Source organism: Artemia franciscana, chromosome 19 (assembly GCF_032884065.1).
Source record: "Artemia franciscana chromosome 19, ASM3288406v1, whole genome shotgun sequence".
Taxonomy (NCBI): domain Eukaryota; kingdom Metazoa; phylum Arthropoda; class Branchiopoda; order Anostraca; family Artemiidae; genus Artemia; species Artemia franciscana.
In genome coordinates, this window is record NC_088881.1 from 5,540,546 (window position 1) to 5,564,844 (window position 24,299).

The window sequence follows — 24,299 nt, forward strand, 5'->3', positions numbered from 1 at the left end:
TTAAGAACGATTCCTGAAACACAAGGGCCATTTAATTAGAACATAAAGCTTTATTAGAAGTACTAAAAGCTTTTGCAAGAAGAGTGAGCGATTGAGGAACGGGCAACCCCCTTCGTATACAGAATAATTTCTATTCATTTTTAGGTTTAATGTTGCTCCTAAATTTCAATGGAATAAAATTGTTTTTATTAAAATTTAATTTAATATACAAGGTTGCAGCAGTCTCTGACTTGCAACATAGTGTTTTTTGGTTACATATATTTGAATTTTGTTCAAAAGTGAGTTTCTTTTTGTTTTTTTCTTTCTTTCTCTTTTTATCTTTTTCTTTTTCTATCCTTTTACCTGTTTCCCCGTTAATAAAGGCTTCCCCCTGGGATTTAAAAATATTCGGACTTATATTATAGTTTTGTACTTGTGTTTATATATGTCTGTTTGTGTGCTTGTATTTGAGGTTTGTAAGTTTTTGTATGTTTATTTTTACTGTTCTGTTAAAAAGAAATACCCGTTTTTCAATTTTTTTTCATTTTACTTATTCAATTATAATATTTATTTTCTATATTTCATTGTCACTATTAAGCATGTTAAACACATTAAACATGCCCCTGTAAGCTTAACATTAGTATGCTGATGATTAATATTTTGCATTTTAATTCATAATAAATTACTTATCAACGAAAAAATAAGAAAAAATCGGAATGACTCAAGATTACCAATAATAATAATTAATTGGACATGATAGAAAATTCTATTAAAATAGCTATTAACTGAACACCAAGTTTTTTTTCCGAACATTTCTTTCACTCCACACTACTAGATTCATTTTCATTGTAAACAAAGATTATGAAAATCTGGTAAGTGAGAAAGATGGTTCACTTCTAAAAAGTAGAAAAAAGGGAAAAACCTCCAATATCATATAGGGATACCCAGCGAAACCAAACACTTAATTACAAAAATCTATGAACAAATCACAGTTAAAAAATATACATTTTTTTACTGTTGCCTTACATGACGCCAGCAAAAGGGACTAAATATTTGTGGGCCTTCTTTTTCTAGATAAACGATGTTCCGTTTTATAATCCTGAATAAGATTTAAGAATAAAAGAAATCGTCCAAGTTTCAATAAATTTTAGACTAGAATCCAAAAATAAATAAACCTTTTATCAAAATCCATATGTTTGACAAAGAGGGACTTAGCTCAATTTAAATTTAATGTCGATTTAAGGCCGTATCCAGAGGGGGCTTAAGGGGTTTGCCCCTCACCACACCCCATCCTCTCCAAGAATATTTGTCTGACTCGTAAAAACGTAACAAAAATGGATATAAACAAATTTTCTATGCGTTTTTAGACTTTTTTTTTAATAAAGCAGTAGCGATCCCCTTTTATTCAGTTTACTATTTTCTTTGTTTGTCGATTAAAAACACAATCTAAACCTGACACTATTCCAGAGTTATTTATACATCCAATGTTTGACAGGGTTGTTCTCCTCTTCAATAAAGAACTTGGTATAATAGATTTTCTTTTTTTTCGTCCTTTGTTATTGATTACTTTCTTTTCTTCTATGGTATGTATTCCTTCAGAGCCCTTACTGGAGTTACTTAAGGATTCCCTTTTCTCTGATTTGATAAGTGATCTGGGAATTATTCGCCGCCATCTTTTTTTCTTCTTTATACCAGTAGACATGGGTGTTTTCTAGAATTTATATAGAAATACATTATTTAAGTAAAAAACAAATTACTCGAGATATAGTTCCTTACGACCAGTTCACAATGAAGTTTTACAAACCTCAAGATTCGTTTCGTTCCAAAGACTAAACAACGCTAGTATTTTTTCCAAAACCACACAGCCTTTTCAATGATGGAACAAATAAGAGTTCCAAATAGGGAACGGTCCTTTTATTAGGCAGTAAAAAAAATATAGACAAAAGCTATTACAGAAGTCAAGATAGTTAATGAATCCTATAAGTCAATGGACCGGAAACTGGCCGTGACCCGGAAGTTATTATTTTGTTCAGTATATATATAGTTTGTTTTAATTTTGATATGTTAGTTTCTCTACTGATGATGATGACTGACTATGTAACCGAAATATCTAGAGCTTTTGTATCTATCCTTTAGTGTCTAATAAAAAGACCTATCCCTATTTGGAACTCTTATTTTTTTTTCACCAAAGACTAGCAAGATCTGACGCTAGCGATAGCATTTTAATTAGAGTTCAGATCCTAAGTTAAAATTTTTCGAAATAGTCAAAGAATGTCAAAATAGTCAATAATAATGATTAGCCAAAACTTTGTTTCATTAGACAAGCGGGTGATCACGAAGCTGCGATGTGTTTAAAATAAAGAACCCAATGTGACGCAAGACCATTGTCACTCAGGACCATCTCTTTTTCGTTGGTATATGCCTCTTCAAGGCATGGGTGGGAAAGTATTGAATTTAGCAAAGGAAACCGAAACAATGCTGCTACAAGAAAAATGACACGTGAACTAACTTTGGCGTGGTCCACTACAACTAGAACAGCTGGATCCATTCTCATGAGCCCAGCAAACCCAGCAAAAAGCGTCTTTCCAAAACTCTGACAAATTGAAGTCTCGCAGTAATGGAAGCTGATGGTTTGATTTTTAGTTGGTTTATAGTTGATGGTTTGAGCTGTAAAAAAGACTAAAAGAAAGCAATAAACGAGAGGGAAATAAGAAGCAAAATAAGTGCCACACAAACACACACACACACACACACAAAAAAAAAAAAAACAAACAAAAAAACACTAAAAAGAAAATAAGCGCAAAAAAGTTATTTGACAGCTAAATCCGTATCTGGTGGACCAGATGGGAAGATGGGAAAACAAAGTGGAAGGCTAAAAAAAAAAAAAAAAAAAAAAAAAAAAAAAAAAAAAAAAAAAAAAAAAAAGAAAAAAGATGAGCACCCGTATTAATTTTGTACAAAATCATGAGATATATATGTCACGCCTTCTTAATTCATTCGGCGAGAACCAGAAATTGTGCCGTTCTACCCGGCACCAATAGGTTTTGGAACTACTTCCAACGACCACTTTGATCTGTCGGCTGTAGTTTCCACAGCAATCTCCATCCAGCTTCTGTCCCACTTCCCATCAAGCACCCTGTAAGCCTTCCCATGATTCTAGATCACCTTTGATTTTTTTTCCATAGATTCTTGTTCTATCCTCCGGGTTGCTCTCCCCAGGAGGGTGGTGGCTCTAATACAAAAGCTTTTGATTTATTTTAAGGACCTTGGAATAACCTCTAATGACTATTTTAGTTGATTGGTTAAGTATCTTCTATAATCCTCAGCCAGTATGTGTCCCATTATGCATCAACAGTCATGTCTCCAGAAGTTCCCGAATAAAGTTTGACTCTTTCTCTCAAATCTACCTTTTAAAACAGTTAAAAACTTTAGCATTAAGAGCAGATCGTTGAGGAGGGAACAGTCCCTTTCATACACGGCGTAATTTCTGTTCATTTTAAGTTTTAATGTCGTTCCTTACTTTTTAGTTAAGAAAAACTTGTTTTTCTTTAATTTAATTTCTGAATGTTTTTGAATTAATGCATGTTTTGATTTTGGTTCTGCGCACATAAGATAATTAAAAGTTTTAAAGATACCCCTTACTTTCAGTTGAATTTTTTTCATATTTATTTTATCATTGTTTTTTAAAATAATGCTAGAAAGTACTGCACCCCCTGCATGAATATTCTCTTCGCCCACGATAAATTCCTCCATGGAAAGATCCTCCCACATAGCCCCCTCCCCTCAACCCCTCCTTTCAAACCAAGAAAATTCCCCTAAAAACGTCTGTATACATCCCAATAACCATTACTATAAGTAATGGTCAAAGTTTGTAAGTTACAGCTCCTCCCACGGGGACTGTGGGGGAGTAAATTGTCCCCAAAGACATAGTTAGCAGAGTAGCATGGATTAATCTTTGAGATAAGCATATGCTACTGGCAGGATCAACCAGATAACACATTCACGTTACCATCAGGCACATTAGAAACACACTGAACCAACGAGATTTCCCTCTAGGAGTAGGCCACCTTGCCATGTCCTTTCAAGACCCTTTTTAATCCCATAATCCCCATTATCGACTATTTTGAATAAAATAACTATCTCAGAATTCTGATCCGGTGACTTTGGGGAAAAATGAGCGTGGGAGGGGGCCTAGTTGCTCTCCAGTTTTTTTGGTCACTTAAAAAGGGCACTAGAGCTTTTGATTTCCGTAAGAATGAGCTCTCTCATGACATCCTAGGACCACTGGGTCGATACGATTACCCCTGGAAAAAACCCAAATAAACACGCATACGTGATCTGTCTTCTGGCAAAAAAATACAAAATTCCACATTTTTTAAGATATACAGTAGACTTCTACAGTAGGGTTCTCTGATTCGCTGAATCTGATGGTGTGATTTTCGTTAAAATTTTATGAGTTTCAAGGGGTGTTTCCTCCTATTTCCTAAAATAAGGCAAATTTTCTGAGGCTCGTAACTTTTGATGGGTGGGACTAAACTTGATGAAACTTATATATTTAAAATAAGCATTAAAATGCAATTATTTGATGTAATTATTGGTATCAAAATTCCGTTTTTTAGAGTTCCTGTTAATGTTGAGCCGGGTCGCTCCTTACTACAGTTCGTTACCACGAACTGTTTGATCTAGCAAAGAAAAACCGCGGACTGGATGAGCAAATTTACACAAGTGCCTAAATGAGGGGAACCTACTTCTAATTGAAGACTTTAATTGGCTTAAAACCATACAAGATCCAAAGCAAAAGAGCATAAAACAGGAGCAGTAGCATAGCGAAGAAATAAAAGAATAGTGAGAACCTGAAGAATATGGGATACTTGGAAGGAAAAGACTACGGAGAAAGACTCCCTTAAAGTGGATAAACGCAGAGGAAGCAGAGTAGATTGAATTTATTGCAGTGAAAACATAACAGCAACAAATTTTGAAACATTTTTTTTTAGGATTGAAATAGCGATCAAAGATAGAAAAAAAAAGGATTCAACAAGAACAGAGGAACAACAGAAGAATTCAGACAGGGTATCTAGAACATAGTCAAATCTCAAACAGAAAATACAAAAGTACATACGCGAAATTAAAACTGAGAAGAATAGAGAAAAGAGATCATATGAAGCACGCCACTACAGTACAGGGTTGCTAACTTTTTGGTCTATGAATGTGTCTCCTGAGCATCCCAAAATGTGTCTTTTATTTAAAATATGCCCATATGTACAAATGGGAAATTTGTACCATGGGCACAAATTTCATTCAAGATTCTAGATTTCAGGGCATCTGGGAAATCATTCTAAATGGCGTCAAAATTGAAGTAGGATCGTATCGTTCTAGTTCAGATCTCAGATCGTTTCATTTTAAGTATCTATGACGCCCGCAACTTTCATTCAAGATTCTAGATTGCGTGGCATATAGATGGATAGATACTTGATTTTGTGATTAAACCAAAAACAGGTATTTCAAAGAAAAAAAAACAACAAAAAACACGTACACACTACAAAAAAAGTAGAAAAAAGAATACACACTATATCTGGGAAATTATTCTAAATGACGTCAAATTGAAATACGACCGTATCGTTCTAGTTCAGACCTGAGATAGTATCTTTTTCATTACCTATGACGCCCACAAATTTCATTCAAGATTCTAGATTTCATTGCATCTGGGAAATTATTCTAAATGGCGTCAGACTGAATAGACCAATGTTCTTATACAAAACGTTTCTTGGCACAGACTGGGCTAGACGAGGAAAATATTATAGTTATCCTTACTGTTTTTGAAAATTATAGAGCATTCTAACAAGCTCTGCCTAAAAATAATCCTCAACATTACCTGTGTTCCTTCCAAAGCAGATTTTTCAATACCCGTGTCTTCTGTTACAATAGACTTTTCAGAGTCGTAAAAGTCTGAGGCTTTTATACAACTCTCATCGGTCGGCTCACATACCCCTTGAATGTCTGCTATTCGATACCCCTCTTTCTAAAAATAAAGAAATATATAAATTCACTTTTTCATATTTTTTAAAGTTATTAGTTAGTTATAAGTTATTATTTTTTTTATGTTAGCACAGCGTCTAAATATTTCATCGATTTCACTTATTTTTTATTTCAACTTTTAAAGGTTCTGAATTTTTAAAGGTGCACAGTAGATTTAGAATTCAGCGAAAACGATCTCCTCTAAAAAAAAAGAATTTTTAGTTGAATACTCTTTCCCGGGCCCTAGTTTAGACTATAAATCCATTCCTTGGCGCACCTTATTTACCTAGCACAGTAGATTCAGAAAACGATCTCCTCTAAAAAAGGAATTTGTAGTTGAATACTCTTTCCCGGGCCCTAGTTTAGACTATAAATCCATCTTTTGGCACCCCTTAATAAAAGAACATTTATACTTTTAAAACCTTTAAAAGTTAATAACAAATAAAACCACCACAATATTAATAAAATAAAATTGTCACAACTGATCCACAAAGGTCACAGAAGCTAACAGAGTTACTGCGATAAGAACAGCTGCTTTGACGTTCTCATCAGAGCAACTCTTTTAGTTTGTGTGACCTATGTGGAACAGTTACAACAATTGCGTTTTTATTTTAGTTATACAGTTAAAATATCAGTTCGTTTTAGTTTTTTTCATTTTTCCTCTCTACTGGCCGCAGTCTCCTTTGTCGTTTTTCATTGAGTTTTTTTTCTCTTTGTTGTTTTTCACATTTAGAGGCGCTGATATCTTCTCTGACCATAGCCTGATGGCAGCAAAAATCAGGGTAAAGTTGTCAGCCCCAAAAAAGGTGAGGATAGCTAGGCAACGGCCCACTGACTGTGAAAAACTGAGTGATTTAGAAACCCGGGTACAGTTTATGTTAAAACTGACGAACAGATTTGAAACCCTGGATCTACCGCTAGATCTCTGTTCTTGGAGCAAGAACAGACGCATATCTCTCATCATGGGATTGCGGACCCTTTAGCCACAGTTATTCGTAGAGGCACACCTTTTTTGAAGCACCTGATCCCTTGTTTTCACTATCTACATTGGCATAGTGTTGTTTTGTCCTCAGTGCTTCCTTACATTTGTTTTATTGTTTTCTCTTTTTTTCTTTTTTTTATTCAATACAACACTTTTATGCGTCTTGGGAAATAAATGTGTCATCGTCATCATCATTACTACAATCAGCTTACCATTAGATTTCGATCAGTATATATAGAAACTACCATGAGGCCAAATCCAGGAGGGAGGTCACCGGGTTTGACCCCCCCCCCCAAAAAAAAAAATTGGGAGGCTCATAAAACAAATAAAAAAATGCATTTAAAATAATTTGATGCGTTAAAAAAATAAAATAAAAAATATGACCTCTTTGCTGCTAGAAGTGATCTCTTTTCTTTCGGTGCGACAATCTTGTGCTGTCGATAACTTCGTGATATCCTTGCCAATTATTTTGGGTGCTATACTATCTCCATTTTTGTTCGAAATGTTTACTCCAAGCATGGCCGCTAATTCAAGAATTCTTTCCTGAAAAAATAAATAAAGTAACTACGTATAAAATGAAAAAAAAGCCACAATCAGCATAATGCAATAATAAAAAATAGTTTTAAGTAGTTCAGAGGAATCTTCAATGATATCTACTAGTTTGTAACATATCAAAAAAGGACTATTTACAAACGGGAAATTTCATTATAATAGATTTAGATTCATATATTTATCACTTCCCCAAAAATAACATTATTCTCTAAAATATATGGAACTCTTTTTCTGCAAAATGTCATGAAATTTGTTTTTCAAATACTCACTACCAAATAACCAGAACTTGTAAAACTATTCAATTCATTGAGTTTTCAACTCATTGGGAAACTATTCAATTCATTGAGAAAAAACATTCAAATTCAATTCAATCTCTCTCTCTTTAGTAAACAATTACATTATTTAAAAGCTCGAGAGCCACATAAAAGACATAAGTCCCAGGGGGGCTTTATCTTCTAACCATCTTTTGACATAGAAAATATTTAAAAAGTGGTTACACAAACATCTAATTTAAAAATTTTCCACAAAAAAAGAAAATCAATCTTCCAAGAAAAAAGATTTAAATCTTTCTTTCGTGCCACAACCTACCAGCCTGCGAACCACCCCATTTCCCGGCACCCCTCCATAAAATCCATAAATCTTAACCATCTATTTCAATACAAGAACTTTTTGACTTTGGTTTTAACAAAACTAAGTTACCAGCAGCTCTAATACAACCCGGGATACCATTCCACTCTGAAAAAGCATTGTTTCCGTGAACCAATTATTCTGTGAAACAATAATAGTGAAACCCGACCTCGTGAATAATAATTAATACAAAATAATAACTTATTTCTAACCCAATTATAGAATAATCTGTAATAATAAAGAGAAAGAAAAAATTAAGATTGACGCACGGATTCAAAATTTTGAACAGCTGGTAATTAACTTACGTTAATGTCTGATTTTAATCTGAAATTAATTTATTCCAATTGCATGAAACATCCTCCTAGTACAAAGGCGAAAGAAAAACCAAAATTTACAGAAACGGAAACATTAAATACGAATAAAAGAAGATCATTCTTTCCCAAAAGTATGTAAAGGCCATAAACACAGACAAAAGGTAAAACATTATGAATTTGTTAAGACAGAAAACAATTTGCATAAAGCTTTACATGAATATTTCCCTCTGATACCAAAAATCTTTGAGTACACAAATCCTAATGTTCAGCCTGTGGAAACTAGCCGTCGGACGAACTAGGATGACTAATGGAAATTGGGGAAACTAGGTCGGAAACTAGCCGTGAACGAAAAAATGTAAATTAGTTGTAACGTTAATATTCCCTCCCCGAGGAGACAAGACAGTAGGGACGAAAAATATTTTACGAAGAAGGGGGCAAGAGGAACAGAAACCGAAGGAGGGGTACTCAGATTTATCAATATTCAGGTGAAGTTTTCAGTTTTTGAACAAGCGCAAATACTTTGCTTATACAATTTATTGATTTTGAAAGATTATTTTTAGATCTACTCGAAACTAAAAGATCATAAACAAAGGCTAGGAATGAAACGGTAGCAAAAGCGTAGAAATGATTTGGAGCTAGTTTCAAAAGTATTCGAGAAATTGCTAAATTAAACAGACCAGGAAACAAAACTCCTCCTTGTCAAACTCCCTTTCGATCACAAAGAGAACCATTAACTTTGATTTTAAGAAATGAAGACAGGAACCAGTATTGAAGTACAAAAATGATGGACATTGTTAGAAATAATGAGCACATTGGAAATTAGAAAAAAAAATACCATTAGAAAATGACGAATGTAAAAGTTGAAAATAGTTAATGACCTTAGAAACATCAAGCACATAAAGACAAATATCTTAATATCTATTAACAGAAGCAAGTGAAGAATAGAAGATAGAAAATGGTGAACGTAGCTGCATCCAACATGAAATCGACACCCACGCAGACTCCCCCCAAAATCGATGCTAGAAGCAACATGAGGAAGAATAATTTATTCTAAAACTTTAGTTAGATTACAAGACTCTATAATACGACAAAGAGATGAACAATACAGGGGAAAATTATCTTTTTCAATTACTGCACAAAAAGCTGGCAGGTACAATGGACGAACCCTTCGCATTTGAGAAAAATAATGGAAGATGCAAAAAAACTGGTTATATTTAGGCTGAAGGGGGATTGTTGAAATACCATCAAGATTAGTCAAAGAAGATTTCAGTCTTGACTGAGAGTTCGTTCCGTAAATTTACCTAAATACTGAAGTTACCGTACGGCACAAAAAACTGTCAGGTACAATGGATGAAAAAAGGCACATTTGAGAAAAATAATGGAAGATGCGATATCAACGGCTCATATTCAAGTTTAATGTGGTTTTCTAAAAAACCATCAAGACCAGTCAAATAAGATTTCAGTCTTGACTGAAAGTTCTTTGTAAAAGTTTACCTTTTTAAGTACTGAAGTAACCGTAACGCAAAACAAATTGATAAGTACAGCGGATGAACAAGGTACATTTGAGAAAAATAATGGAAAATGCGATATCAACGACTAACATTCAGGTTGAAGGAGGTTTACTGAAATATTATCAGGATCAGTCAAAGAACATTTCAGTCTTGACTGAGAATTCTTTGTGTAAATTTACCTTTTTAAGTACTGAAGCAACCATGCCACTTAAAAAACTATGAGGCACAATGGATGAACCTGGCACACTTGTGAATAATAATGGAAGATGCGGTATCAACGACTAACATTAAGGTTGAAGGAGGTTTACTGAAATATTATCAAGATCAGTCAAATAACATTTCAGTCTTGACTGAGAATTCTTTGTGTAAATTTACCTTTTTAAGTACTGAAGTATCCATACCACACATTAAATCGTCAAGGACAATGGATGAACCTGACACATTTGAGAAAAATAACGAAAGATGCGATATTAACGGCTAACATTCAGGTTGAAGGTGGTTTACTGAAATACCATCAAGACCAGTCGAAGAAGATATCATTCTTGACTGAGAGTTCTTGTTATAAATTTATCTTTTTAAGTACTGAAGCAACCATGCCACTTAAAAAACTATGAGGTACAATGGATGAGCCGGGCACACTTGTGAATAATAACGAAAGATGCGGTATCAACGACTAACATTAAGGTTGAAGGAGGTTTACTGAAATATTATCAAGATCAGTCAAATAACATTTCAGTCTTGACTGAGAATTCTTTGTGTAAATTTACCTTTTTAAGTACTGAAGTATCCGTACCACAAATTAAATCGTCAAGGACAATGGTTGAACCTGACACATTTGAGAAAAATAACGAAAGATGCGATATTAACGGCTAACATTCAGGTTGAAGGTGGTTTACTGAAATACCATCAAGACCAGTCGAAGAAGATATCAGTCTTGACTGAGAGTTCTTGTTATAAATTTATCTTTTTAAGTACTGAAGCAACCATGCCACTTAAAAAACTATGAGGTACAATGGATGAACCTGGCACACTTGTGAATAATAATGGAAGATGCGGTATCAACGACTAACATTCAGGTTGAAGGAGGTTTACTGAAATATTATCAAGATCAGTCAAATAACATTTCAGTCTTGACTGAGAATTCTTTGTGTAAATTTACCTTTTTAAGTACTGAAGTATCCATACCACACATTAAATCGTCAAGGACAATGGATGAACCTGGCACATTTGAGAAAAATAACGGAAGATGCGATATTAACGGCTAACATTCAGGTTGAAGGTGGTTTACTGAAATACCATCAAGACCAGTCGAAGAAGATTTCAGTCTTGACTGAGAGTTCTTGTTATAAATTTATCTTTTTAAGTACTGAAGCAACCATGCCACTTAAAAAACTATGAGGTACAATGGATGAACCTGGCACACTTGTGAATAATAATGAAAGATGCGGTATCAACGACTAACATTCAGGTTGAAGGAGGTTTACTGAAATATTATCAAGATCAGTCAAATAACTTTTCAGTCTTGACTGAGAATTCTTTGTGTAAATTTACCTTTTTAAGTACTGAAGTATCCATACCACACATTAAATCGTCAAGGACAATGGATGAACCTGACACATTTGAGAAAAATAACGAAAGATGCGATATTAACGGCTAACATTCAGGTTGAAGGTGGTTTACTGAAATACCATCAAGACCAGTCGAAGAAGATATCATTCTTGACTGAGAGTTCTTGTTATAAATTTATCTTTTTAAGTACTGAAGCAACCATGCCACTTATAAAACTATGAGGTACAATGGATGAACCGGGCACACTTGTGAATAATAATGAAAGATGCGGTATCAACGACTAACATTCAGGTTGATGGAGGTTTACTGAAATATTATCAAGATCAGTCAAATAACATTTCAGTCTTGACTGAGAATTCTTTGTGTAAATTTACCTTTTTAAGTACTGAAGTATCCATACCACACATTAAATCGTCAAGGACAATGGATGAACCTGGCACATTTGAGAAAAATAACGGAAGATGCGATATTAACAGCTAACATTCAGGTTGAAGGTGGTTTACTGAAATACCATCAAGACCAGTCGAAGAAGATTTCAGTCTTGACTGAGAGTTCTTGTTATAAATTTATCTTTTTAAGTACTGAAGCAACCATGCCACTTAAAAAACTATGAGGTACAATGGATGGACCTGGCACACATGCAGTATCAACGGCTCACATTCAGGTTGAAAGTGGTTTGCTGAAATACCATCAAGATCTGTACAAGAAGATTTCAGTCTTGACTGAGATTTTTTTGTATAAATTTACCTTTTGAGTACTGAAGTAACCGTACCACACAAGAAACTGATAGGTAGAATGGATGTACCTAGAAAATTTGAGAAAAAAAATGGAAGATCCGATATCAACGACTAACATTCAGTTTGAAGGTGGTTTGCTGAAATATTATCAAGATCAGTCAAAAAAGATTTCATTCTTGACTGAAAGCTCTTTGTATAAATTTATCTTTTTAAGTACTGTTGTGTAAATTCACCTTTAAAGTACCAAGTATACGTAACACATAAAAACTGTCAGATACAATAGATGAACAAAGGCAGAAAAAGGGAAATGCAATATAAACGGTTTACATTCGGGGTGAAGGTGATTTTCTGAAATACCATCAAGTTCAGTCGAAGAAGATTTCAGTCTTGACTGAGACTTCTTGTTATAAATTTATCTTTTTAAGTACTGAAGCTACCATGCCACTTAAAAAAATATCAGGTACAGCGGATGAACCTGGCACATTTGAGAAAAATAACGGAAGATGCGATATTAACGGCTCACATTCAGGTTGAAGCTGGTTTACTGAAATACCATCAAGTTCAGTCGAAGAAGATTTCAGTCTTGACTGAGAGTTCTTGTTATAAATTTATCTTTTTAAGTACTGAAGCTACCATGCCACTTAAAAAACTATGAGGTACAATGGATGAACCTGGCACACTTGTGAATAATAATGGAAGATGCGGTATCAACGGCTCACATTCAGGTTGAAAGTGGTTTGCTGAAATACCATCAAGATCTGTACAAGAAGATTTCAGTCTTGACTGAGATTTTTTTGTATAAATTTACCTTTTGAGTACTGAAGTAACCGTACCACACAAGAAACTGATAGGTAGAATGGATGTACCTAGAAAATTTGAGAAAAAAAATGGAAGATCCGATATCAACGACTAACATTCAGTTTGAAGGTGGTTTGCTGAAATATTATCAAGATCAGTCAAAAAAGATTTCATTCTTGACTGAAAGCTCTTTGTATAAATTTATCTTTTTAAGTACTGTTGTGTAAATTCACCTTTAAAGTACCAAGTATACGTAACACATAAAAACTGTCAGATACAATAGATGAACAAAGGCAGAAAAAGGGAAATGCAATATAAACGGTTTACATTCGGGGTGAAGATGATTTTCTGAAATACCATCAAGATCAGCCGAGGAAGATTTCAGTCTTGACTGAGAGTTCTTTCTGTAAATTTACCTTTCTTAAGTACTGAAGTTATCGTACCACAAAAAAAATGACATGTGCAATGGACGAACAAAAGGTACATTTGAGAAAAATAATGGAAGATGCAATATAAGCGGTTTACATACAGGTTGAAGTAGGTTTGCTGAAATACCATAAAGATTAGTAGAAGAAGATATCAGTCTTGATAAAAAGTTCTTTGGGTAAATTTACATTTTTCAGTACTGAAATTACCGTACCACACAAAAAACTGTCAAGCACAATGGATGAACCTGGTATATTTGAGAAAAATAATGGTAGATGCGGCGTACACGGTTTACATTCAGGTTGAAATACCATCAAGATCAATCGAGGAAGATTTCAGTCTTGGCAGAGAGTTCTTTATGTAAGTTTACCTCTGTACTGAAGTTACCATCCCACACAAAAAAACTATCAGGTACAATGGACGAACAAAGGCTTATTTGAGGAAAATAATGGAAGATACGACATAAACGGTTTACATTCAGGTTGAGGTTGGTTTGCTGAATACCATCTAGACTAGTTGAGAAATATTTCAGTCTTGACTGAAGGTTCTTTGTGTAAATTTACGGTTTTAAGTACTGAATTTACCCTACCACACAAAAAACTGTCAGGTACAATGGACGAACAAAGGCACATCTGAGAAAAATAATGGAAGATGTGACATAAACGGTTTACATTCAGGTTGAGGTTGGTTTGCTGAATACCATCAAGACCAGTTGAGAAATATTTCAGTCTTGACTGAAGGTTCTTTGTGTAAATTTATCTTTTTAAGAACTGAAGTTACTGAACCACAAATAAAAACTGTCAGGTACAATGGACGAACAAAGACACATTTGAGAATAACAATGGAAGATACTATACCAACGGTATACATTCTGGCTGAAGTTTGTTTGCTGAAATACTACCAAGATCAGCCGAGGAAGATTTCAGTCTTTTTATAGCGTTTTCAAGAGATGACAAAGACACCACAAGGGTACGACATTACGATATATTGGATGGAATATATCAAAAAACAAGACGGCTACAGCAGGAGTGAACGGCATAATTTGCTACAGAAAAATTACAGAATAGTATTGCCCCCATGTTTCAGGAATATAGAGAAAGGTGAATCACTCTCAACCTTATCACAGATATTGAATTCTGTCGGTTCTTTTTGCGGTAAATCCTTCTTTTTGGTGAATTTTCCATGTTGATCAAAAACAAAACCATCAAGTTTACCTTTAAGAAATGCAGGCGAGCACCAATACTTCGGTATATACAGCAACGTCTGAATTATGTAACTAAATTAGGGAAGGAAATAAAGAGGGTTAGAGAAAAGAAGAGAAAGGGGGAGAGATTGTGTGAAAGTAGCATTTTTGTTCCAAACCTTTTCTTTTTAAAGAAATTTTTAAAGAAGGGATAATAATTTTTTCGTTTTAAAAAAGGGCTACTAAAAGCTGTAAAACTAAACTTTCGTTCATTACTTTAAGATAAGAGACAAACAGGTCTTTTGAACAACCTTCCAATCAGTTGGCAGCCTTCCCGAAGGCAACATAATCGAAACAATAGCAAAAAATATTGGAAAAACCACAACTAGAAAGTATTTTGGGTACTCTTTATAAATCACAGCTACTATACTAAAAGAGACAAAAAAAAAACAGCTATAATATGTACCTTTAAGTCACCTACCTTTGAGCCATGATACACTACAGTTGTTTCAATGACTTCTTCCATGTAAAAAGTGTCCAATGGATCGACACCATACTAAAAATAAATGATATTCGGTAGAGCAAATTCTCCTAGGTTTACAAAGGTAAGCCCTATCCTTACAGAGAGAGGATCAAGCATGAGAGCATGCACTTACGGAGGTCGCATCCAATACTCGGATCCAACTGGTTCTAGGAAAACTTTTCCGTTAGTTTCCTAGATTCCATTAATTTCCACTTTAGGTAGATTAAGTTGTGACAAGAATTTAGGGATCCCAGCCAAAGTTGATGAAGATCCTTGATAAATTTATAAGGAATACCCTAATATAGGTTTCATCAGGTGTATACACTGAAAAGTCACACAAACAAGCCTAGATTTTACTTCTCAGTTCTTACCAAGTTTGGTCGGGGTAAAACGTCCCATTGAGGTAGAATAAGGTGTGACAAGAATTAAACATCCCTCTCAGGAATCCATACCGATATTGGTGAATATATTTCGAAAAATTAATACATAATTCTCTAACAGAGGTTTGATGAGGTGTACACTGTGCTCAGATAGTACATGACCTTCAGGTAGGTTAACGTGTGACAAGAATTTAGCGATCCCTGACAAAGCTGATGAAGATATTTTGATACATTTATAATGCATTGTCTAAGTGTTCCATAAAAAATGAGAATTTTATCTTTTTTAAATAATTTTGAATTTACCAGGTTCGGCGGACGTTTTCTTCTTCATTTCATCAAAATAAGATTTTTGGATTTCTACCTATGGTGGTTGCAGAGCTACAGATCGGCGATCAGGAAACATGAGCGCTGCTAAGAAATAGCAGCGCTGCTCTGCCACACTATGAACCAAATGCTTCCGCATGACAAAATTAAATTAAAACTTGAATGTAGGTGAAGCGGCCTCTCTATTTGTGTGCTACTTTTATAGAAATAAAACATTTAAAAGATATTCTTTTAAAAATAGACAGGATGCTGTTTGACATTTTTCATTTGGATTGTTGTCATTAATGATACGTAATGACAATGACAACAACGACTACGCCAATGTTATTGTTGATAAGTAACTTTTAAGTTACAATGCAAACAGGAACGACCAATTTTGCATCGACTACAAAATAAAAAAATGTGGCGTTATATTCCATCTACAAGAAAAATTTCATAGAGATTTTGGCCTAATAAGAAAAACTGATATTTACACAAATATTATTCTGAAACCTTCTTGTCTTAGCAGACCTTAGTTGATCTCTTCTTAGTTTAGACCAAACCAATTTTCAACTGAACAGCTAAAATCTTTTGACCTTGTCAGGGAACCATTGTGACGCATAAATTTTTTTAAAAAAAATTATGCAATATTAAACAACAACTTAAATTTTACATTAAAATGGAACTAATCAAGCCACAGCATAAATATTAAACAGTAACGAGAATTCCTATTCTCTCCACTAAGGATTTTTGGGACGCATCAGTCGCACAGCCTTATTCATGACTAAGCCTTCTTTAATATTTATATTGTAGTAGCAATTGAAACTATTGCTGTGACGCAAAGGGAAACTGCGTGTCTCATTCTTGAACCAAATTTTCACAACTGTTTATTATTCATGCTGTGAATATTATGGTTGGATATACTGACATAGTTTTCATACTCACAAACAACAAAATTTAAACAAACCATAAAGTTTAACTTCGTGAGTGCTTAGGTTAATACCCTAATATTTAAAAACCTACGGCACTTGAGCCATATTTTCATTTTGACCTTTTCAGGCGAATTCGCCCATACCTTTTTGTTTTTCTGGCAGCTCCAATCTCTCATTGGTGCTTCTTAAGGCTCACAAGGCAAATTGACAAATTTCATTTGTTTTTTTTTCTTGGGGTGCGGGGGGGGGGAGGAATAATATCCAGTGAACAAAAAGCTTTTTTCACAGTTGCCTATTATTTATGGTATTTTGACTTGTAATAAATTATTATAAGATTATGATATTATAATAAAAAAATTAGTATTACTAAAAAGAATAATATAGTTGTTATACTAATAACAACATTTTACTTGTCTTCACAGTTTTTAGCTCCCTATGTAACTACTGGCAAATTATACAAAGAAACTAAGGCAGGGGTCAGAAGCATATGAAACGCGTGTCATCAAGTGATTCATTCACAAATTTTAAATGACAAACTTTGGTTCAAAGAAAGTAGCCTATAAAAAGTAAAAATGGATAAATTATAAAATATACACATTGATAAAAAAAACTTGAGGGAAAAAACTTAAATAGCTACTAATACCAATGGTCTTGATCAATAAAAAAAAATATAAGAATGGATCTTCCAGTGAGAACAATGGAAAACTTTCCAGTGAGATTCTTCGAACGAACTTGATTATTACAACGCGTATTGTGTGTAGCTTTCTCGGTTGACAGTCAAATTAAGTAGCACAATAATAGTGAATAAGTTACTAAGTTAAAAAATAACAGCGCATTTCCTAAGTTAAATAATGATTATTACTTTTGAAAAATATTATCATGGAAACACAAATAGCAAAATTACGGTTATGTCAAGATGATCTGCTTGATAAGCATATATCTGTTGAAAATATTTATGCATTATACATACAGAATGTGTGGATATAGATCTGCACGCATGTACTTACAGAAAAGCGTGTATGTACTGAAATAGTGACAAATTTATATGTACTCTATTAAATAACACCAAGATATAAGAGTATGGGTAACTTATAAGAGTGGGAACGGGCGCTAGAGTCGACAGAGAGAACTGCAACGCCATCTAGCATTTGGAGAAATTTGGCATTGTTTTTTTTTGCGAAATAATAAGAATTATTACCTTAATTAGTGTTATTAGTAAAATTAATACATTGTTGTAGCTCTTAACATTGGTAAAAACCGCTAAATTGTGGAAAATAAAACTAATTCTTAAAGTTTTGTTATCAGGTACTGCAAACTTTGTTGCAGTTCTTAAAATTGGAAATTTATGTTAGATTTTAGAAAAACAATTCTTAAAGTTTTGTTACCAGGTACTGCAAACTTTGTTGCAGCTCTTAATATTCTTTAAAATACATTTAATTACGGAAAAAAAAACAAATTCTTAAAGTTTTGTTACCAGGTACTGTAAACTTTGTTCCAGCTATTAACATTAGTTAAACTACGTTAGATTTTAGAAAGAAAAATGGATTCTTAAAGTCTTGTTACCAGTTACTGCAAATTTTGTTGCAACTTTTAAAATTGGCAATCTACGTTAAGTTTAAGAATAAAAAAAAATGAATTCTTAAAGTTTTGTTGCCAGGTACTGCAAACTTTATTGCAGCTCTTAAATTTCTTTAAACTACGTTAAATTATGGAAAGCAACACGAAGTCTTAAAGTTTTGTTACCTGGTACTGCAAACTTTGTTGCAGCTCTTAAATTTCTTCAAACTACGTTAAATTATGGAAAACAACACGAATTCTGAAAGTTTTGTTACCAGGCACTGCAAACTTTATTCTAGCGCTTAAATTTCTTTAAACTACGTTAAATTGTGGAAAACAACACGAATTCTGTAAGTTTTGTTACCAGGTACTGCAAACTTTGTTGCAGCTCTTAAAATTCGGAGACATCGTTAAATTATGGAAAAAAAATCTTAATATTTTGTTACCAGGTCTTGCAATCTTTGTTGCAGCTCTGAACGTCGGTGAAACTATTTTAAATATTTGAAGACAAACTTATTCTTAAATTTTTGTTACGGGTACTGCAAACTTTGTTGCAGATCTTAAATTGGCAATCAACGATTGCCAACGATTGGCAACGATTATAGAAAGAAAAAAAATTCTTAAAGTTTTGTTACCAGGTACTGCAAACTTGTTGCAGCTCTTAACGTTCTTTAAACTACGTTAAATTATGAAAAATAATACAAATTGTTAAAAATTTGTTACCAGACACTGCAAACTTTGTTGCAGCTCTTAAAATTGGTAAACAATGTGAAATTATGGATAACAAAACAAATTCTTAATGTTTTGCTACCGGGTCTCGCAATATTTGTTGCAGCTCTTAACGTTGGTGAAACTATGTTAAATTTTTGAAAACAAAACGAATTCTTAAAGTTTTGTTACCAGGTACTGCAGACTTTGTTGCAGCTGTTAACATTGGTAAACTACGTGAAATTTGGGAATTTTTTCTTGAGAGTTTTGTTCCCAGGTACTACAAACTTTCTTGCAGCTCTTAACATTGGTAAAATACGTTAAATTTTGGAAAACAAAATTAATTCTTAAAGAGTTTTGTTACAAGGTACTGCAAACTTTCTTGCAGCTCTCAACATTGGTAAGCTACGTTAAATTTTCGAAAACAAAACAAATTTTTAAAGAGTTTTGTTACCAGGTACTGTAAACTGTGTTGCAGCTCTTAACATTGTTTAAACTACATTAAATTATAAAAAAATAATAAATTCTTAAAGTTTTGTAACAAGGTACAGCACAATTTTTTTCAGCTCTTAACATTGGTTAAACTACGTTAAATTATAAAAAAAATATTAAAGTTTTGTTACCAAGTACTGCAAACTTTGTTGCAACTCTTAAAATTGGTAAACTAAGTTAAATTACGGAAAACAAAACAAATTCTTAAAGTTTTGTAACCAAGTGCTGCAAACTTTCTTGCAGCTCTCAACATTGGTAAGCTACGTTAAATTTTCGAAAACAAAACAAATTTTTAAAGAGTTTTGTTACCAGGTACTGTAAACTTTGTTGCAGCTCTTAACATTGTTTAAACTACATTAAATTATAAAAAAATAACAAATTCTTAAAGTTTTGTAACAAGGTACAGCACAATTTTTTTCAGCTCTTAACATTGGTTAAACTACGTTAAATTATAAAAAAAAAAATATTAAAGTTTTGGTACCAATAACTGCAAACTTTGTTGCAACTCTTAAAATTGGTAAACTAAGTTAAATTATGGAAAACAAAACAAATTCTTAAAGTTTTGTAACCAAGTACTGCAAACTTTGTTGCAGTTCTCAGAACAATCAGAAAAACAAAAACACAAAAAAAGAAAAACAAAAAAACACAAAAACAATCAGAAAAGGTACAATCAGAAAAACACAGACGGAAAGTAGATTTTTGAAAGAAGAAAACTTATTTACAAATTGTTTTATAGGCTTATTTAATGGCACATAAGAAGCAACGGGAAAAAAGGAGAAAAAAATAACCAATGACAAAAACAAAAATTTAAATCTTGAAGCAACTGGCATATAAAATAGAAAGAAAAAGATAATGCATTAATCGAACTAATATTTCAATTACAAACAACAAGGTGTATTTAAGAGTTGAAAAGAAAAAAAATAAGCCGTAATAATGTTGAAAAAGAAAAGCATCTATAATCAAAGGAGTTGTTTTATTGTCTTTTGAATTCTAATGTTATCCTTTATTCAAATTTTGTGATTTAAGTTCGTCCTTTTCCAACACCAAGGACGCCATATATAGGCGCAATATTCGTTTGTTTCTTCTTATTTTCCTTCCTAGTGGTCTGCCTCGTTTGTGGCAACTGTAGCCAGCCTCGTTAGTGGGCGCGGTTTGCCTCGTGTTCTTTGTTGTCCTACTTTTCTTGGTTTGGAGGTTATATCTAACTTGTGATCATAGAAAGTAGACAGTTTGGTCTTAGATAGTTTGGTCATAGGTCCATTGTAGGAAATGCGCAAAATTTCTATTATAAAATTAGTTCCTTCCTTCTTCTTCTTCCCAGTAGCCATAGACCTATTGTTTTAAGTATTTATTTGGTTTCGAAATGGTTGAGAGAGTTGGGGAAATGTATTATTAGCTATAGCAGTCCAGCAGGCTAAAAATGCTAACAACAGGGTCAAACACAATTTGTCTGGTGACTCAATTAAAATTGTCGTTGACGAAAGTAAATTAAAAAAAAATACTTTTTTTCACTGAAATAAATTGAGAAACCAAATTTTTTCAACTAAAAGTAAGAAGCAGTGTTAAACTTAAAACGAACAGAAATGATTACGCATATGGGAGGCTGCCTCTTCCTCTTTATCCTAGATTCTAATTTTTTTTTTAATATTTCTTTTTCAAAGTCAATGACCTTTGTGTTTGAGCAGTCTTTTTTGAAGAATTGCAACAAAAAGTGAAGTTTTAGCGTAAAGGGCGCATCCTATACGAAATAATTTCAGTTCGTTTTAAATGCTACTCCTTAGTTTCAGTTGAAAAGATTTTTTTCAATTTAATTTGTGACCCTTTTTTCAAATCATGCAAGAATATCCCTTTCCCATCCTCCTACATGAGTAAAATTTCCCTGAAACTTTCCTCCCCAAGAAAATTCCACTGTGAAAATCCCCCTCCCCAAATAAAATTCCTTCCAAATAATTTCCATATACCAAATACTAGAGCTACAGATGAACAATGGGCCAATTGCATAACTTACAACCCTTTTCCTGGGGACTATGGGGGGGGGAATATCATCCTGAAAGGCGTAGTTATTGGACCTTTTAACTCTGCCGAATCAAAGGTTTATTTCAAATTTTTTATCAGATGAATTTGGCAAAAAATAGAGCGGGGAAGGAGGGCTAATTGCCCTTGAATCTCTTTGGCAACTTAAAAACGACACTATAACTTTTGATTTTTGCTAAAATGAGCCCTCTTTTGATCTTCTAGAACCATTGTTTCGATACAATCATCACTGGAAAAAAAACAAGCATCCGTGATCTTTCTCGCGGTCAAAAATACAAAATCCCGCATTTTCGTAGATATGAGCTTGAAACCTCTACATTAGAACTCTCTTACATATTGAATCTGATGGTCTCATACTCGTTGACATTGCTTGAACTTTCGGGGTTGATTCTTCCTTTTCCGAAAATCAAGCGAATTTTCCCACGCTCATAACTTTTGATAAGTACCATTAAATTTAATAAATTCTATACATTTAGAATTACCTTAAAAACTAATTCTTTTCATGTATGTATTGTCATAAAAATTTCGCTTTTTAGAATTTCGGTTACTATTGGGCAGAGTTGTTCCATACTATCAGTTCGTTCCCATGAACTGTTTGAAATATCACTGATCCGAAGGTCCTTTCAAAATTTATGTTTTTGCTGATGACCTGCAGCCGAAAAGGATTACCAACCCTTGACTAAAATATCGTTTTTTGACCAGCACCACTCCCATTTTGTATTGAAGTTTTTTTTTTTTATTAATCTTAGAAAACTTTTTTCCGCAATGAAGTTTTTCAAAGAAAAGTAAAGAATTACATTAAACCAACGATGAGCAGAAGTAAAGTCGAACATTTTTTTCAATGGTAAAACTGCCATAAATCAACATCAATAAACAAATGAAATCTAAAACGAACAAAAATTACAATAAATAACCGAGCTAAACTCAAAACAAGCAGAAGCTAAGAGGAGTAGGGCTGATGCCCCCCATGTCTTCTAAAGAGCAGAAGATAATTTGTTTTTTACTGAAGAAAAAATCCTTATTAGGAGCATGTGTCATTATTTCTCATTATATAAAAAAAAGAATCACCATCATAACCAAGATTACTGGAAAAAAGGTTGTGGATTGACAGTTAAATACATATTGATATTCATACTAAATCTTAATTATTTTGGATTTATAGAAGTCAAAAAGCAAAAAATATTTAAAATGTATTTGGTAAATGCAAAATGTAAATGTATGCACATAGTACATTTTTTTTTAGTTCAATATACCCCTAAACATGCACTAGAAGTTTCAACCTAAGGCTTAAAGCCTTGCTTCAGATGCTATAAATACGCCCTCTTGACTGTCTGAATAGACATAGCATTTTTCAATTTAATTTAACACCCCCCTAAGTATTTACAGAAAATATCTCCTTAGTACCCTTAGCCGTAGTAGTAGTAACAGCCATATTACGAGTAGCAGTAGAAGTATACAAAAACTAACTTTTGCTTGTTTCAACATCCCACTGAGTATACACTAAACTTTCCGACCTAATACTCTAAGTCGTTACTAGGATATTGCTTTTACGTCTTTTAAATAAACTGAATTGACAAAGTGTGTTTCAATTTAGTTCAAGATCCTCCTCAACATTCCCTGGAAGGTTCACAGTAGTACCTTAGCTTTATTAGTACTACTAGTAAAAGTCCTTGCATTAGTAGTAGTCGTTATAGAAGTAGTAGCGGTTATAGTCGCAGTAGCAATAGCAGTAATAGCAGCATACAGATAGTGCCTTTTAGTCAGTCCAAAATCCTCCTTAACATACTATGAAAGTTTCAAGTTGGTACCCTAGCTAGACCAATCCCAGGATATTGCTCATTCGCCCTTTTGACAACCTTCATACAAAGAGTGTGTTTTGGTTTAGTTCAACGTCCCCTAAACATTCACTGGAAGTTTCATCTTCATATATTTCTCCTCAGCAGTAGTAGTCGTAGTAGCATCAGTATTAGTAATAAAAGTAGTAATAGTAGTAGCATACACAGAGTGCCTTTTGATTACTTCATCATCCCTCTCAACACAACCAAAAAGTTTCAACAGCTCTGAGTCGTTCCTGAGAAATAGCTCATATATCCGTACGCCAACTTGTATGCATATAGCGCGTTTTAATTTGTTCAACGTCCCAAAAAATATTCCGTGAAGATTTCACCTTATACCCTTAGCCTCAACAAGTAGTAGTCATAGAAGTATGAATAGTTGCAAGAGTGATACCTTGCAAATAAGTCCTTTTGGTTAGTTCACAATCCATCAGAAAATACCCTGAAAGTTTCAACTTAATACTCTAAAGCTGATTCTCAGATAGTGCTAGTGCACCCTTTCGACAATATACACATTCATAGTGTGTTTTGATTTAGCTGAACATCCACCTAAATATTCCCTGAAAGCTTAATACCATTAGTTTCAGTAGGAGCAATAGTTTTAATAGTAGTAACACCAGTAGTAGCAGCATGAGCATAGCACCTTTATTTTTTCAACGTTCACCTCAACAACCTCTGATTCAGCTTAAAAACCTATACAGTTCTTGAGACATTGTTAATACGTCATTTTGACAATCTACATTCACATAGTGTGTTTTAATTTAGTTAAATTTCCTCTGAATATTCATAGAAATTTTTAACTTAATATCTTTAGCTTTAGTAGTAGTAGCTGTAGTAATAGT

The 24,299-nt window shown here is 33.5% G+C and overlaps 1 protein-coding gene across 4 annotated transcripts in view; it reads right to left on the reverse strand.

Annotated features, from left to right (window-relative positions):
• Positions 1 to 328: 328 nt before the first annotated feature.
• Positions 329 to 24,299, reverse strand: part of LOC136039213 (uncharacterized) — a 29,453-nt gene continuing 5,482 nt past the window's right edge. The window contains exons 3-6 of one of the 4 annotated variants that reach the window (XM_065722738.1): positions 15,160 to 15,249; positions 7,361 to 7,519; positions 5,852 to 5,998; positions 329 to 1,690 (exon numbers count right to left, since the gene is read on the reverse strand). In XM_065722738.1, coding sequence (XP_065578810.1) covers positions 1,385 to 1,690; positions 5,852 to 5,998; positions 7,361 to 7,519; positions 15,160 to 15,249 — 702 coding nt within the window. In that variant the 3' untranslated portion in view covers positions 329 to 1,384. The remainder of the gene's footprint in view (positions 1,691 to 5,851; positions 5,999 to 7,360; positions 7,520 to 15,159; positions 15,250 to 24,299) is intronic. The other 3 variants (XM_065722740.1, XM_065722742.1, XM_065722739.1) reach the window with 3 other exon arrangements.